The 15,656-nt window shown below is 40.9% G+C and overlaps 1 protein-coding gene across 1 annotated transcript; it reads right to left on the reverse strand.

The window, feature by feature from the left end:
• Positions 1–2,145: 2,145 nt before the first annotated feature.
• Positions 2,146–3,580, reverse strand: LOC139460401 (uncharacterized). Its single transcript, XM_071241900.1, has one exon. The coding sequence runs from the start codon at positions 3,578–3,580 to the stop codon at positions 2,480–2,482; it is 1,101 nt and encodes a 366-aa protein (XP_071098001.1). The 3' UTR covers positions 2,146–2,479.
• Between the last annotated feature and the right edge of the window lie 12,076 nt (positions 3,581–15,656).

Here is a 15,656-nt window from a genome sequence, read left to right on the forward strand (position 1 = left end):
GCGTATCTAAACCCTAACAGTGTATCAGTTTTCAATTGTACCATATACTAGTACCTGGGGGTGAGGTGGGTCACAGTTTCTTTATTCCTATTAAGTATAACTAACCTTGCATTCGCTGGAAGCGTGTTACAGTTGGAGCAGGGACTTATGACGCTCGTGCTCGATATGGGCAGAGAACTGGGTGTGTTAGGCCCTTAACATGGTGATTATCTGGGTCTTGGGAAATATTACTTACATTAAGCCAGGGATTTCCATTATGATATGCTGAGTTTTCGTCATGTGAACAAAAATGAAATATTTGTCTAAAAATGTTCCTTGAAATATGTATTTAGGTATGAATTTGGACCATTTCTCAATCTGTTGATGTTTCAACACAGTGTGTTCGAGATGACTGTTCGATACGTTTCCCAATTTCTATATAAATTTGACATATATATATTTGACATGCAAGTAACTTTGTTCTTCCTTCACCTAAGTCATTGAAGAAATTTGATCCTATCAAGTCAAACATAATAATCTCTCAGTTCAACAATCCTGTCATATAAATGAATATGTCGTATTTATATGTGACCAAAACAGCAACCACAGGTTCATTGACATTCCAACAAATGAAGATCCCATTCGTTACATTCTCCGTAACGATATCAAATAAATATGTTCAAATATAACCCTAGCTTATTAAAATGTGTGTCTTTTGTGCTCATAAATATTCCAATAGTTCAGCCATGAATACCGCCAGTGTACTCCCGCCTGTTATACACATACTCCCCGCCTAAGCAGTGTTTACCTTTCATTGTTACGATGTTTATATTTATGTACATGTATATTTCCTGTCACTGCGATAACAAGACACACACAAGCTTGTATATCGATTCTGCATGACGTAAGTTTGTGTGGCTATGTAATAAAATGTATTTGTAAACCAGAGGTGTCTTATATTCCACGATAAAAGATTGTACCATAAACATTTTCACACAATAGTTAAACATGCGTTATCTTGACTAGATTTGAAACCATCGTTAACCACTGCCAGACAATACATTTACAAATGAAATACTACCGTAATTAAACACAGTACCTCAAATTCACCGATATTTGAAATTATATATGATAAAGTTTACAGACACATTTTTTCATGATTATTCCTAGATGATTATTTAAATTTATGTCTTTAAAAACATCGGTTAAGATCAAATATAAACCCCTCAAATGGGGAAATCAGTACTGTTAGTGTGAGGTTTATATTTGTTGCCCTTGGTAAACATACTACACAAATATTAAAAATGGATATAGAAGATCGAATGATTTAAGAAGCCGGTAGAAAGTGGGGTCGGTCAAAGGGGCTCTCTTTCCCCGTGTCTTTTTGTGATATACTTGGATGGCAAAGCCTTGTACGAGGAAATCAGATCTAGCCATTAGATATGACTTTCATACAAACTATGACTTGGTCGAGTGCGTGATTGCCAGCTACTTCAGCTCTTTGTGCTGGTATTTAAGGGGATTTCGAGAAGAGAGTAAGAGGGGCAGGGAGTAGGGTGTTGATATATTTTGTTTACCTCTCCATGGAGCTGAGACGACTGACCATCCAAGGAATGTTCAAGGTAACGCTTGTATGAATAATCCATCTTTAAAGAGGACGTGAGATGTCGCATAGGTGAAAGAGAATTCTTCTTGTTGTAAGTCACTGTAAGTTTATGTAACATATAGCTTTGGTTGGCTGGCTTTGTTGAATCACTGGGCGGAACGCCAGTATGCACACACAAGATCCAAGACACTTGGCAGAAAAGTTTCATATCTCAGAACATGATAGTGAAGTCACAAGATAGATGTAGGACGATATCCAACCTGGAAATGTTCAGTCACTCGCCTCGATCAACCCTGTTGTCCAGTTCACTATCTCAGACACACGTTATCAAGTATTCCCCTGCAATGTGTGCAGATTTGGTCCTTGCACACCGAGGATGAACGTATCACAGATATGTGTAACGGCTACATAACAGATACTGAAATAAATACTGTTTTGTTAATTATTCTTGGAAATATTGAATCGTTTTACAATCTTGTCAAAATATGCATATATATATATATATATATATATATATATATATATATATATATATATATATATATCAACACACGGGAAAACATTAATCATTGATAGCTCCTTCGAAAATCAAATTCGAAATTCCAGACAGTGGAATCCATTACAGTTAGCATTATGTGCACGAACTACACCATTTCAGTATATCTCTTAGGGGGTGTCCTTAACGCCTATTCCTAAAGGAATCCTAAAGTTACTACACTGTCACTGGGTAAAAAGGTTTAACTCGTAACAACTATACCGGAACCTGAAAGACATTTTCAGATGAAGACAGTCCTTGAGACTCAATCCCATCATGCATTGCTCGGACAGGTCATCCTCCAGAAGCATCTGGGCACAACATAGATACAAAAACACAAACACTATGGACAAAACTAGTCAGTCTTCGCTATACACGATATGTACAGCTGTGTCGGTTTGTGGAGGGTCATCTGAGTAGTCTATCACCTGCTCGGGGGGTTCCTCAGCATCAAACTGAACCCCCCTCAGCCATTCAAATATCCTCTCCAACCTCTCTGTCTCATTTTCAGAATCCTCACCATTTTGCAATTGTCTATTCTTCAACTCCTCGGTTACCCGATCTGGGTATGCTTGAGACGTGTAGGTTCTGTTGATAGCCGGGGTGGAATTGAATCTCTTTAAAGTGTTTGTATTAAATCCATTTTTACGTGTGGATTTGGTAAGGTTGTCCATTTTCCCCACGGACAAGGTGTTCTTGGTGAGCTGCGAGTTCCTTCTCTTGTTATTAGCTGTTAGTTCATTTTCAGAATAATTTCTTCTCAGGACGGCTCGTTTGTTATCAATTTCGTACCTTTCTATGGGAAATATCTCCTCATCATTATTGTTCAGTTCACCCTCCATTCTGTAATGGCCTTTGGAAAGGCCTCTGTCCGTGGAAGTTGACCTGTATCCCGATCCACTCTCTCTGGTAGGACTTACTGGCTTCCTTTCGAACAGCGTCCCTAGCTTGGTGGTAGAACCAGCACTTTTATCAGTGTCACACCACGACCGTGTCTTGGACGAAAGATAACCGGGCGGACCTGACGGGATGGAATTCACCGACGAGGAGGACTGGCTGTTCGGGGAACGTGTCAGTATACCTTTAATGGAACTGTCACTGTGGTTCCGAGGCAAACGACCGTTTTTGAATCTCTGATAGAAGTTGGACCGTTCAGTAATGGAACCTGAGGATGTCCGGTTACCTCTTGAATCCGACCGGTCCGCGATTGGCGGGAGTTCGGGTGCGCTCATCCTGCGATAACCACAACTCCTTCTAAATTTCCTCTCCTCTTCATCCGAATCATCTGGGAGGTCGAAGGTAACTGCGCTACCTCTCCGTTTAGACTTAGGATTAACACCGGTCGACAATCCACCCGGTAAACGCGAGCTTGCTACACTTCCTCGTCGCGAGGTGCTCGCTTCTACACTGTCACTCGTCAAATGATCGCTGTCGTCTGCTCGCATGGTGCGCATGCGCATTGTGCCCCGGCAGGGCTATATGATAGGCTGATCAGCTGTATTGAGGTATATGGAGCGTGGTCAATTGAGCCGACACACTACCACGTTTCCATTGCGGGTGGAACGCAGCGTTACTTCAAGGTCTGGGCATAATTCAATTTGACGTAACAGTCTTGCACGCAAGTTCCCTCCCTGAAAGACATAATTGATTTGTTGGTCAATATGAGGCAACACCACTCAGTCCTAAAGTCTTAGTAGCACTGGTAATATAACCCGTGGTAGCGGTAGCTCTTGTGTTGCATTCGCCATAGTTTAGACATTGATTAGAGACGGTCTGCACTCAGTGGGAACATTGAACACGGCGCTTCTATGAGTTGTTACAAAGTAGTTATTACATATCGTTGGGAAAATCTCACCACAACTGACTGAATGAGTATTGTTTATAAATAAATTTGTCGGTATTATTTGACTAATTATTATCTTAATTCAATATGGTATTGGTAATATGACTTCTTGTTATTTGAAAATAAAAACTGGAAAGTTTGGTGTTAAAACAAGGATGAACTAGTACCAGTACATGTTTACGGAGTGACGGCAGGGTACAGCATAGAGACTGGTAAACCAATAGAGAAAGAAGATAGGACATTCACATGTGGCGGATATAGAAACAGATAGACTCGATTATGGACTTAATAATATTATAGAATCATCTGAATTTTTTTTTATATCATTTTATAAATACGATTGCTAGGTAGATGTTTAATGTTTTATTTGTATGCCCGAGTCTAATGTCTAAAGTAGAAAATATGTTTATGAGGCCCGTACTAAAAACATATACCGGTAGTCACACTGAATGGAAAATAGTTCTAAAAAAGCGCAACAGAAACAGTTGAGCAAACAATTTATAACGATATATAACTGGAATACTGTTAAAAGCGGCGTTAAACCCAACTCACTCACTCACTGCAATACCTTGCCGCCACCAAGTATTCACCTTGTTCTGGCGGCCCTGTCAGCAGGCTTCACGTGTGGAACGGTAACACAGTCCGCCTATCACCTGGAACCAGAAATGTTTGAATATACTTCATGTCTAATGTGGGGCGGTCGGGTAGCCTAATGGTTAAAGCGTTCACTCGTCAAGCCGATATTCCAGCAATATCACGGCGGGGGACACCAGAAATGGGCTTCACACATTGTACCCAGGTCGGGAATCAAACCCGGGTCTTCGGCGTGACGATCGAACGCTTTAACCACTAGGCTACCCGACCGCCCCTGTATTGATTGAGATTTGTATTGATTGAGATTTGTATTGATGGAGATTATATTGATGGAGATGTGGATTGGTGGAGATGTGTATTGATGGAGATGTGTATTGATGGAGATTATATTGATGGAGATGTGGATTGGTGGAGATGTGTATTGATGGAGATGTGTATTGATGGAGATTATATTGATGGAGATGTGTATTGATGGAGATGTGTATTGATGGAGATGTGTATTGATGGAGATTATATTGATGGAGATGTGTATTGGTGGAGATGTGTATTGATGGAGATGTGTATTGATGGAGATTATATTGATGGAGATGTGTATTGATGGAGATGTGTATTGGTGGAGATGTGTATTGATGGAGATGTATATTGATGGAGATGTGTATTGGTGGAGATGTGTATTGATGGAGATGTGTATTGATGGAGATGTGTATTGATGGAGATGTGTATTGGGGGAGATGTGTATTGATGGAGATGTGTTTTGATGGAGATGTATATTGATGGAGATGTGTATTGGGGGAGATGTGTATTGGGGGAGATGTGTATTGATGGAGATGTGCATTGATGGAGATGTGTATTGGTTGAGATGTGTATTGATGGAGATGTGGATTGGTGGAGATGTGTATTGATGGAGATGTGTATTGGTTGAGATGTGTATGGATGGAGATGTGGATTGGTGGAGATGTGGATTGGTGGAGATGTGTATTGATGGAGATGTATATTGATGGAGATGTGTATTGGGGGAGATGTGTATTGGTGGAGATGTGTATTGATGGAGATGTGCATTGATGGAGATGTGTATTGGTTGAGATGTGTATTGATGGAGATGTGGATTGGTGGAGATGTGTATTGGTTGAGATGTGTATGGATGGAGATGTGGATTGGTGGAGATGTGGATTGGTGGAGATGTGTATTGATGGAGATGTGTATTGATGGAGATGTGTATTGGTTGAGATGTGTATGGATGGAGATGTGGATTGGTGGAGATGTGTATTGATGGAGATGTGTATTGGTTGAGATGTGTATGGATGGAGATGTGGATTGGTGGAGATGTGGATTGATGGAGATGTGTATTGGTGGAGATGTGTATTGATGGAGATGTGTATTGATGGAGATGTGTATTGATGGAGATGTGTATTGGGGGGAGATGTGTATTTAGGAGAAGTGCGTATATAAAGGTGTTGTTGGATGTGTGTATCAGTGTTAGGGCAAATTGGTGAAATAGCGTGTTGGTATATTCTCCCGTTATAGTGTCAAAGTTTGCAATAAAATATAAACTTTAATCCTTTGCATTTCTTTGTAGAAATGAATCGACGTGTTCCCAATAATTAACAAAGTCTTTTTATTAACGGGAGAACATATCATGCACCAATCGACCCAGTGTTGTGGGGAAACACACACCATACCTCACACATGACGCTATCAAACTGTTACAACCGTTCACGAAGCGATCTAGTAAAGGGAGATAACTCAACGCTGTGAGTCATTTCATATTAACCAACACTCATACAGCTACTTGAGTCTTGGGTGAAGTATGTATGTATCTGCATTATGCCTCAAATAGACTCTTTATCAACCACCAAAACACTTCCAGACTGTCGTCCGTATACCTACCTCGCTTATATCCACACAGGCAGATGATGCAATAAACAATGTTACCTGTATATCCCGGACAACGGTAATCCGGACACCTCACATTCCGGTACGACTATATTAATTCAAACTGGTCATTTTCTCCAACAACACTTTATTTTTATGACAATCCAGCAGGTTTTTTTTGTTTGTTTGTTTGTTGTTTAACGCCCCACTCAGCAACACTCCGTCTATATGACGGCGGTCTGTAAATAATCGAGTCTGGACCACCTGAGGACCATTTTGTTTTCAAAGCATTAAAAGACTATAACATCCCTTAACAGGACGATTAATGGGATCTCACAATTTAAATTAACCATAACATAACATCGAAAGGTGTAACTCGCATTTAAAGTACAGCGGTCAGTGACTCTACTTCCGTCCTGTATATTATTTATTACATTGATAGTGCCTCATAGATCAGCCCAGTATAGTATCGACTATTTACAACCGTACATTGTTACCATTCCTTAAATACTCTACTGACACATAGGCTACCCCCACTGGTCAGCCACTAGCCACTAGCCACAATACGTAACCACATGTACCTGCTTGGAATGATTAATGGTTTTGGATATAACCCAGCCAAGGGGGTCCCACATAAGATGGCAAGTCAACAAGTATATTACTACACCGATAAGAAATGTCACTAACACAACAAGGGCCTGTTGAATGCTTCTTCTGAAGATTCTGGGCACTGGCCAAATAGTAATTTATGTACTGTTGGGTAGGATTCAAGTTGCTGGGAAAATAGGATTCAAGGCAATGGTCATATTGGACTCAATGTTCTGTCAAATACGATGCAAGATTCAAGGCACTGTTTGAAGAGATGCAAAGTAACAGATAGGTTTCGAGGTACTGTCGGACAGGATTCAAGTTTGCTTGTTTGGTTTGTTTGTTTGTTGTTTTTTAACGCCACGCTCAGCAATATTCCGGCTATATGACGGCGGTCTGTAAATAATCGAGTTTGGACCAGACAATCCAGTGATTGATATCATGAGCATCGATCCACGCAATTTGGATACGATGACATGCATCAAGTCAGCGAGTCTGACAACCCGATCCCGTTAGTCGCCACTTACGACAAGCCGGGTCGCCTTTTACAACAAGCATGGGTGGCTGAAGACCTATTCCACCCCGGATCTTCACGGTTCGGACAGGATTCAAGATACTGTTGGATAGGATCAACATTTTGAGCAGATAGGATTCAATATACTGTCGGATAGGTTTCAGGCATGGTCAGATAGGATTCAAATACGTGTAACATCAGATTCAAGAATTCAGTGTACGGGACACTGTCTGGTTGCGTTTATTCTACATGGCCACATACAACAGTCTGATTCATTGTATCGGAGCACCAACCTCGATCCTTGGACTGTTAGGCTGACATTTCTCTGGATGCTTGAGCCACGAGCTGTCATGCTAACAGTGAATAAATGGAACCGTTGTATGTGTCATAGTTCTAAAGTCACTATAATTAACCCATAATTATAGTGGTCATATTTCAATAATACGTTTCGTATTTTTCCCAATATTTTATCTTACAACCAGCCAAACCTAAATATATTTCTGTAGATCATGTTAGTCAGTTGCCGTGCACGTAACTGACCGTCACAAACCAGTGACTCTGGATTATCTAACTCAGCCAGGCGGCCACGCTAGGGTTATGCCCCAGGCTGTAACATGCTGTGTATGGCCGGACGCATCGTCATTTTACTATCAGATAGATGGAATATAAAGGATATTAGGTGGTCAGTGCGCTCCGTAACTGTCGATAATTGTAATTAATATACCACACATGTGGCAGATTTAGATCATAGTTTCAATATTAGGTAACTAACGCATTCCACAGAAGGCCTGAGTCCCTATATATATACGGAGTCCAGTGGCAGATACGTCACTCTGCCACGAATAAAGACGTAAGGGACTCAGCAGCCTTCTCTCTGTTTTAAGGTGACAGCCGAGTAATCAGCTCTACCAAGTTAATTCCCCCACTATCTTGGTCATTATGACGTAGCAAACGGGACCACGCCCACACAAGGCAAAACGGTCCCAAAGACAAGCTACGTCATATGTATGTGGTGGGTTATTTTCTTTCAAAGGCAGATTGTATAATAAATGTTCAGTTACAAAATGAAATGTTTGGACAATGGTGCCCCGCATTTGTCGACGTACCAACCAAAAGCGCCATTCTACGTTAATCGAGATAGACAATGCTGATCAACTATATAAATTATATAAAATATGTAAAGCAATAGAATACCGCCCAATGCATTTAAATAAGATGATTACGAAATACCGCCATGTACTATTAAGTGAAATCATTTCTATAGAGCACAACACGAACCATGATATAACCAAACAAACCAAATCGATTACCCAGTTGGAAGTTACATTGTGACTGACAATGTGTTTTGCTATCGACAGTTGTCGTCAAACATACAAAGTGACACCGCCAGAGCATGCCTAGTTAGCATGACAAAACACGCCCTGCTCACATGCTCCAAGATTCCATGTCACATGGTCTAATAGTACGTCGGCCTGCGCGACACATATTCTATTTATAGCCGCCTTATTGGTGTACTCTACAAGGTATGGCCACACTGGCTAGTGTCAACTGACCTTAACGTATGGTCAGTTTGACCGTAGGACCGACCTAATCTGAATAAGGTTGGGGCTTAACTCCGTTTCAGCCGTATGACGGTCGTATAGTGAGTGAATGAATATGGTTTTACGCCGCTTTTAGCAATATTCCAGCACTATCACGACGGGGGACACCTGAAATCGGCTTCACACATTGTACCCATGTTGGGAATCGACCCCGGATCTTCGGTGTGACGAGCGAACGCTTTACCCACTAGGCTACGCGACTGCATGTACATCCATGCATTTAGGAGCTACCTTCTTGTTGTAAGAAGATCCGAAATCTCTCTCTATATATAATTGTTGTTAGGTATGATTGAAATTGCTGGAAACGACGTACAGCACTGACCTGTAAAGATATGGGTTAGAATTGATCTTCAGCAACCCACTAACGGGATCGGGTGGTCAGGCTTTGCTGACTTGGTTGATGTATGTCATCTTCTCCATAATATAACTAAGGCTGATAGATTCCTAGCTGTGACTTTTGTCAATTGTTACTTCTTACTGTTGAAAATTACTGTCATTTGATTGTCAAATGCAAAAAAAATAAAAAGTTTAATAAATACTACTATAATATTAATACAAAATATCATTCACATTTAACATAATTAGAAGACATCTAATACGTTCAAGCGCACAAACCAGAATGACTGGCTAATGGGGATATTGAGCCCTTGTGGGTGCTTGGTTTGAATATGGGTCTTCCATCTCGCGGTAATCAGCAATCACTCAGTTATTTAAACGTCTTGTCCTAACTGGTTAACCTAGCGTAACACCCTTGAAGATACGGGTTAGAATAGGTCTACAGCAACCGACTATGCTTGTCGTAAGAAGCGACTAACGGGATGGGGGTCAGGCTTGCTGACTTGGTTGATGCATGTCATCGTATTCCACTTGCGTGGACCGATGCTCATGATGTCAATCACTAGATTGTCTGATCCAGACTCAATTATTTACAGACCGCCGTCATAGAGCTGGAATATTGCTGAGTGCGACGATAAACAACAAACAAACAGCATAAAATGTCACCAACACAAGAAAACAAATCTTTGGCTTCTTGGTTGACCGTATCGTATCAGGTGATGGTGGTCAGTTCTCTGTGGTCAAAGCTCTTTTTACTCTTTGAACTGTCGGAACAGGTGTAAGTGAAGCACACAACATCGCGGGTCTGCACAGTGTTTGATCGGATATTGTGCATACAAGTGAGTGAGTGAGTGAGTTTGGTTTTACGCCGCTTTTAGCAATATTCCAGCAATATCACGGCGGGGGACACCAGAAATTGGCTTCACACATTGTACCCATGTCGGGAATCGAACCCGGGTCTTCGGCGTGACGAGCGAACGCTTTAACCACTAGCTACCCGACCGCCCCATTGTGCATTCAAACCAATAGCAGTGCCGTCTGGGTACGACCACACACCACATCAGGCAGCCATTACTAGCAGCCTCTTGATTCTAATTACAATGTGATCTCAATTTCGCCGTTTACGATAAGGTCTGCAAATAAGCATCCATTGAGATACCATGCCGTAATTAAACATGGATACTCCACTCAGATGTAGTATTCTGACTCCGAGCTGACCAGTCCTTGTTTAATCCCCTCATTGGCAAACGTAAGGCAGGGTAACAACAAGTACCATAATGTAACGTCTTTTGGTTTGACGCTGCCAGGGGATCGACCACCGATCTTCTTCTCTCCGTACATACGCTCGAATTGAATTACTTTCGATTTCTAGTTTTGTATAACACTCACCTCCAATTAGGCATTCGAAACAAGTTGCGTCCCTGTGATTACTCTGACTTTAGCGTTGTCTCGCGTCTTACGGAAATTGACGATGTTAGCCGAGTGAACATAAAACATGCATACCAGATCGCGTGTGAATGACACGCCCGCATACATTTCATTGTCATAAATACTATTGACTCGTAAAGATGAGTATTAATGTTGACTTAGTAGTCAGGAACAAGTATTGTCGAGGGACACACTGGAAACTTACCCCCTAGAAAGAGACTAACAGAACCTAACACTCGTGTTTACTGTCGGTCTGTGTATGAATACATACAGTACTTCTGCTGATCATGACAAACATGACAAACATGACCAACAATGACTGACTTGCGGATACGCTCCATGTCTATTTACGTCCCCATATTTCAAGTAGGTGTATACAAGGCACATGGGAAACATATCAACACGCATCGTAGTAGTGGTAGTAGTAGTAGTAGCAGTGGTAGTAGTAGTGGTGGTGGTGGTAGTAGTAGTAGACGACGTGGTAGCAGTAGTAGTAGCAGTAGTAGCAGTAGCAACAGTAGTAGTAGCAGCAGTACTAGTAGTAGCAACAGTAGTAGTAGCAGCAGTAGTAGTGGTAGTAGTAATGTAAGTAGTAGTGGTAGTAGAAGTGGTGGTAGTGGTAGTGGTAGTAGTAGTAGTAGCAACAGTAGTAGTAGTAGCAGCAGCAGCAGTAGTAGTAGTGGTAGTAGTAGTAGCAGTAGTGGTAGTAGTAGTAGTAGTAGTAGTAGTAGTAATAGTAGTAGTAGTAGTAGAAGTGGTACTAGAAGTGGTACTAGAAGAAGTGGTAGTAGTAGTAGTAGTAGTAGTGGTGGTAGTAGTAGTAGTAGTGGTAGTAGTAGTAGTGGTAGTAGTAGTAGTAGTAGTAGTAGTAGTAGTAGTAGTAGTGGTGGTAGTGGTAGTAGTAGCAGCAGCAGTGGTAGTAGTAGTAGTAGTAGTAGTAGTAGTAGTAGCAGTAGCGGTGGTAGTAGTAGTAGTAGTAGAAGTAGTGGTAGTAGTAGCAGCAGTAGTGGTAGTAGTAGTAGTAGTAGTAGCAGTAGCGGTGGCAGTAGTAGTAGTAGTAGTAGTAGTAGAAGTAGTAGTGGTAGTAGTAGTAGCAGTAGTGGTAGTAGTAGTAGTAGTAGTAGTAGTAGTGGTAGTAGTAGTAGCAGTAGTGGTGGTAGTAGTAGTAGTAGTAGAAGTAGTAGAAGTAGTAGTAGTAGTAGAAGCAGTAGTGGTAGTAGTAGTAGTGGTAGTACTAGTAGTAGTAGTAGTGGTAGTAGTAGCAGCAGTAGTGGTAGTAGTAGTAGTAGTAGTAGTGGTGGTAGTAGTAGAAGTAGTAGTAGTAGTAGTAGTAGTAGCAGTAGTGGTAGTAGTAGTAGTGGTAGTAGTATTAGTATTAGTAGTAGTAGTAGTAGTATTAGTAGTAGTGGTGGTAGTAGTAGTAGTAGTAGTAGTGGTAGTAGTAGCAGCAGTAGTGGTAGTAGTAGTAGTAGCAGTAGTGGTGGTAGTAGTGGTAGTAGTAGTAGTAGTAGTAGTAGTAGTAGAAGTAGTAGTAGTAGTAGTAGTAGTAGCAATAGCAATAGAAATAGAAGTAGTGAGTTGGGTTTAACGCCGCCTTTAACAGTATTCCAGTTATATCGCGGCGTGTCAGCTTAATGTGGGAGTAAAGTGATGCAGGTCTTAGACGTTTACCACTTCGGTGAAACCCACGAGCACGGGTATGGTGCTGACAAACCTAGCAACATAATCGGGGCGAACCGGGATTCGAACCCACAATCATAGGTTTCTGGCGTGCCCAAGGGACGCAACTCTGCACAGCGAATCGCGGCGCCTTAGACGACTGGGCCACCCGTGCCCCCCAATAGTAGTAGTAGTAGTAGTAGTAGTAGTAGTAGAAGTGGTACTAGTAGTAGTGGTGGTAGTAGTAGTAGTGGTGGTAGTAGTAGCAGTAGTGGTAGTAGTAGTAGTAGTGGTAGTAGTAACAGCAGTAGTGGTAGTAGTAGTAGTAGTAGTAGCAGCAGCAGTGATAGTAGTAGTGGTAGTAGTAGTAGTAGAAGTAGTAGTGGTAGTAGTAGTAGTAGCAACAGTATTTGTAGTAGTAGTAGTAACATTACTTGTAGCAGTATACGTAGTAGTAGTAGTAGTAGCAGTAGCAATTGTAGTAGTAGTAGTGGTAGTAGTAGTAGTAGCAACAGTAGTAGTAGCAGTAGTAGTAGCAGCAGCAGTAGTAGTAGTAGCAGTAGTAGCAGCAGTGGTTGCAGTAGTAGTAGTAGTAGCAGTAGTAGCAACAGTATTTGTAGTAGTAGTAGTAGCAGTAGCAGGTGTAGTAGTTGCAGTAGTAGCAGTAGTAGTAGTAGTAACACTAGTTGCAGTAGTAGTAGTAGTAGTAGTAGCAGTAGCAGGTGTAGTAGTTGCAGTAGTAGCAGTAGTTGTAGTAGTAACACTAGTTGCAGTAGTGGTAGTAGTAGTAGTAGCAGGTGTAGTAGTAGCTATAGTAGCAACAGTAGTTGCAGTAGTAGTAGCAGTTGGTGTAGTAGTAGCAGTAGTAGTACAAGCAGGTGAAGTAGTTGCAGTAGTAGTAGTAGTAGTAGCAGGTGTAGTAGCAACAGTAGTAGTAGTAGTAGTAGCATCAGTACTTGTAGGAGTAGAAGAAGTAGTAGTCATAGTAGCAGGTGTAATTGTGGTAGTAGTAGCAGTATCATAGTAGTTGTAGTAGTAGCAACAGTAGTTGTAGTAGTAGTAGCAGCAGTACTTGTGGCTAACTTAAAGACTAGACATCGAAGAAAGACCAAAATGTCGTAACATCAAAGTTCTATCAACATATTATCCAACAAAGCAGCATATCATGGGCAATACAGAGGGGGGTGAGTGAGTGGGGCTTAAATAACGGCGCATTGAATACTTGTCAGCGGAATATAGGATGAAGGCCCAACGTGAAGAGGGTCCTACACGGGCGTGGTGCTGACAAACCAAGGATCATAATCAGGTCGACACTGGAGTTCGAACCTACAACCAGCGGATCCCGGTGCGCCCAAGGGACACAACCCTGCAAACGTTTGACGCATTATGTAATATATACACATTACCAGCAGTTGTTTCGGGATTTTCCAGATTAATGGGTTTAATTGCTACTCCCACACTAATTATCACTAACGTTGGCCAAATATCCCAGACAGTGCTCACGTTACTGTTTCAATATAGTTTGCGATAATTCTGCAGACAAAAAATAAAACCGGATATTAAAAGTTTTGAGTCAACCACTTGAGCTAACACTGATTAAGCAAACACTTTCTAAAACAGTATCTTGAATCAACGCATTCTATAAAAGGAAAAACGCAAGCTGTCGTCAACATAGCCTCCATTATGTATCGTAATGGACGTCAAGAAGTCTGTACTGATCACAAAGCCAGACTGCTACTTCAAAACCACCTGCGACGTTTTTGTCGAAAAAAATCCGTCATGTTTGGTTTCATTAAAACTAGAACTAAAACGTTTTTCTAAAAGCCACTCGGTAGAAATAATGTACATACTGGTTTTTGCCAATAACATGGATTGTAATAAAACTATTTTAAGGAAAACATAGCAACCTTATCTTATACAGCGCAATCTTTTCAAGACAACATGTCGGTATCACCCTGTCACTCCAATCTCAAGTTTCTATAACGTCTTAGCATAGCATGACTTCTATGAATAAATATTTTTAATTGATTAAAATAAACACACAAATAATAAAAAACATGAAACTAAACACGTTCCTTGTACCATAATTGTAACACGTTTAGAAACCTGCACATGTTTTAGAACATACTTACATAAGGACTCTCTTGAATTGTTTTTTATATTTAAAAAAAACATGTTACAATTAGCTACATTCCTGGTAGAAAGTTTAGCAGTTTGGCCAAGAATTGTACCGTGTAAGTATATAGTTGTTTTGCGATGGTGTAGATATAAATAGCCTTAGAAGTATTACAATAGAACAGAATAAATCCAAGGACTTTCCAGTAAATCGCGACAGTTCATATATGTACCCATCTACAATCCATAACTCTTGCATGATGCTGTATTTCTTGAAGTGAAATGAAACCAACGACATTAAGAATACAGTATCTAACGTGTATTAATATATGGACTGCAACATAATTTAAAAATATGATTATGCGATGCTAAGAAATTTGGACATGTTGTCACACAGTGACCACCATATCTATCCTGACGTTTGCAAGATTCCACTGACAAATGATGACATTTCCCCAAGACTCTTTTAATTGAAACATCACATAAAGCAGCATTACCCAACACACTCCCCTTCGCAAGGCTCTTCATGATTTTGATAAACCGGTTTTGTCGACAGTCGATCTAAAACCATTTTTCCGAACATCGTGCTGACTCCCGAGAGGGGTAACTATGGATTTCCACTATTTCGTGTCTTCACCACTATTTCGTGTCTTCACCGCTATTTCGTGTCTTCACCACTATTTCGTGCGTCACGTCAAAGATCCGGGTTCGATTCCCGACATGGATACAATATGTGAAGCCTATTTCTGGTGTCCCCCGCCGTGATATTGCTGGAATATTGCTAAAAGCGGCGTAAAACCATACTCACTCACTCACTATTTCGTGTCTTCACCACTTTTCGTCGAAAATAAACATGTTTAGATCGCATTATGTTTAGGTTTTAAACTCAATGCTAAGCGTGTTTTCGATATTAAATTTTCAGGCATCTAAACACGTACATTTTGTCTATGTGGTAAGAATGAAGTAAAACCTTAGCTGTTTGTAAA

This window comes from Haliotis cracherodii, unplaced genomic scaffold, assembly GCF_022045235.1.
Source record: "Haliotis cracherodii isolate W230 unplaced genomic scaffold, xgHalCrac1.p SCAF_1, whole genome shotgun sequence".
Lineage (NCBI taxonomy): Eukaryota > Metazoa > Mollusca > Gastropoda > Lepetellida > Haliotidae > Haliotis > Haliotis cracherodii.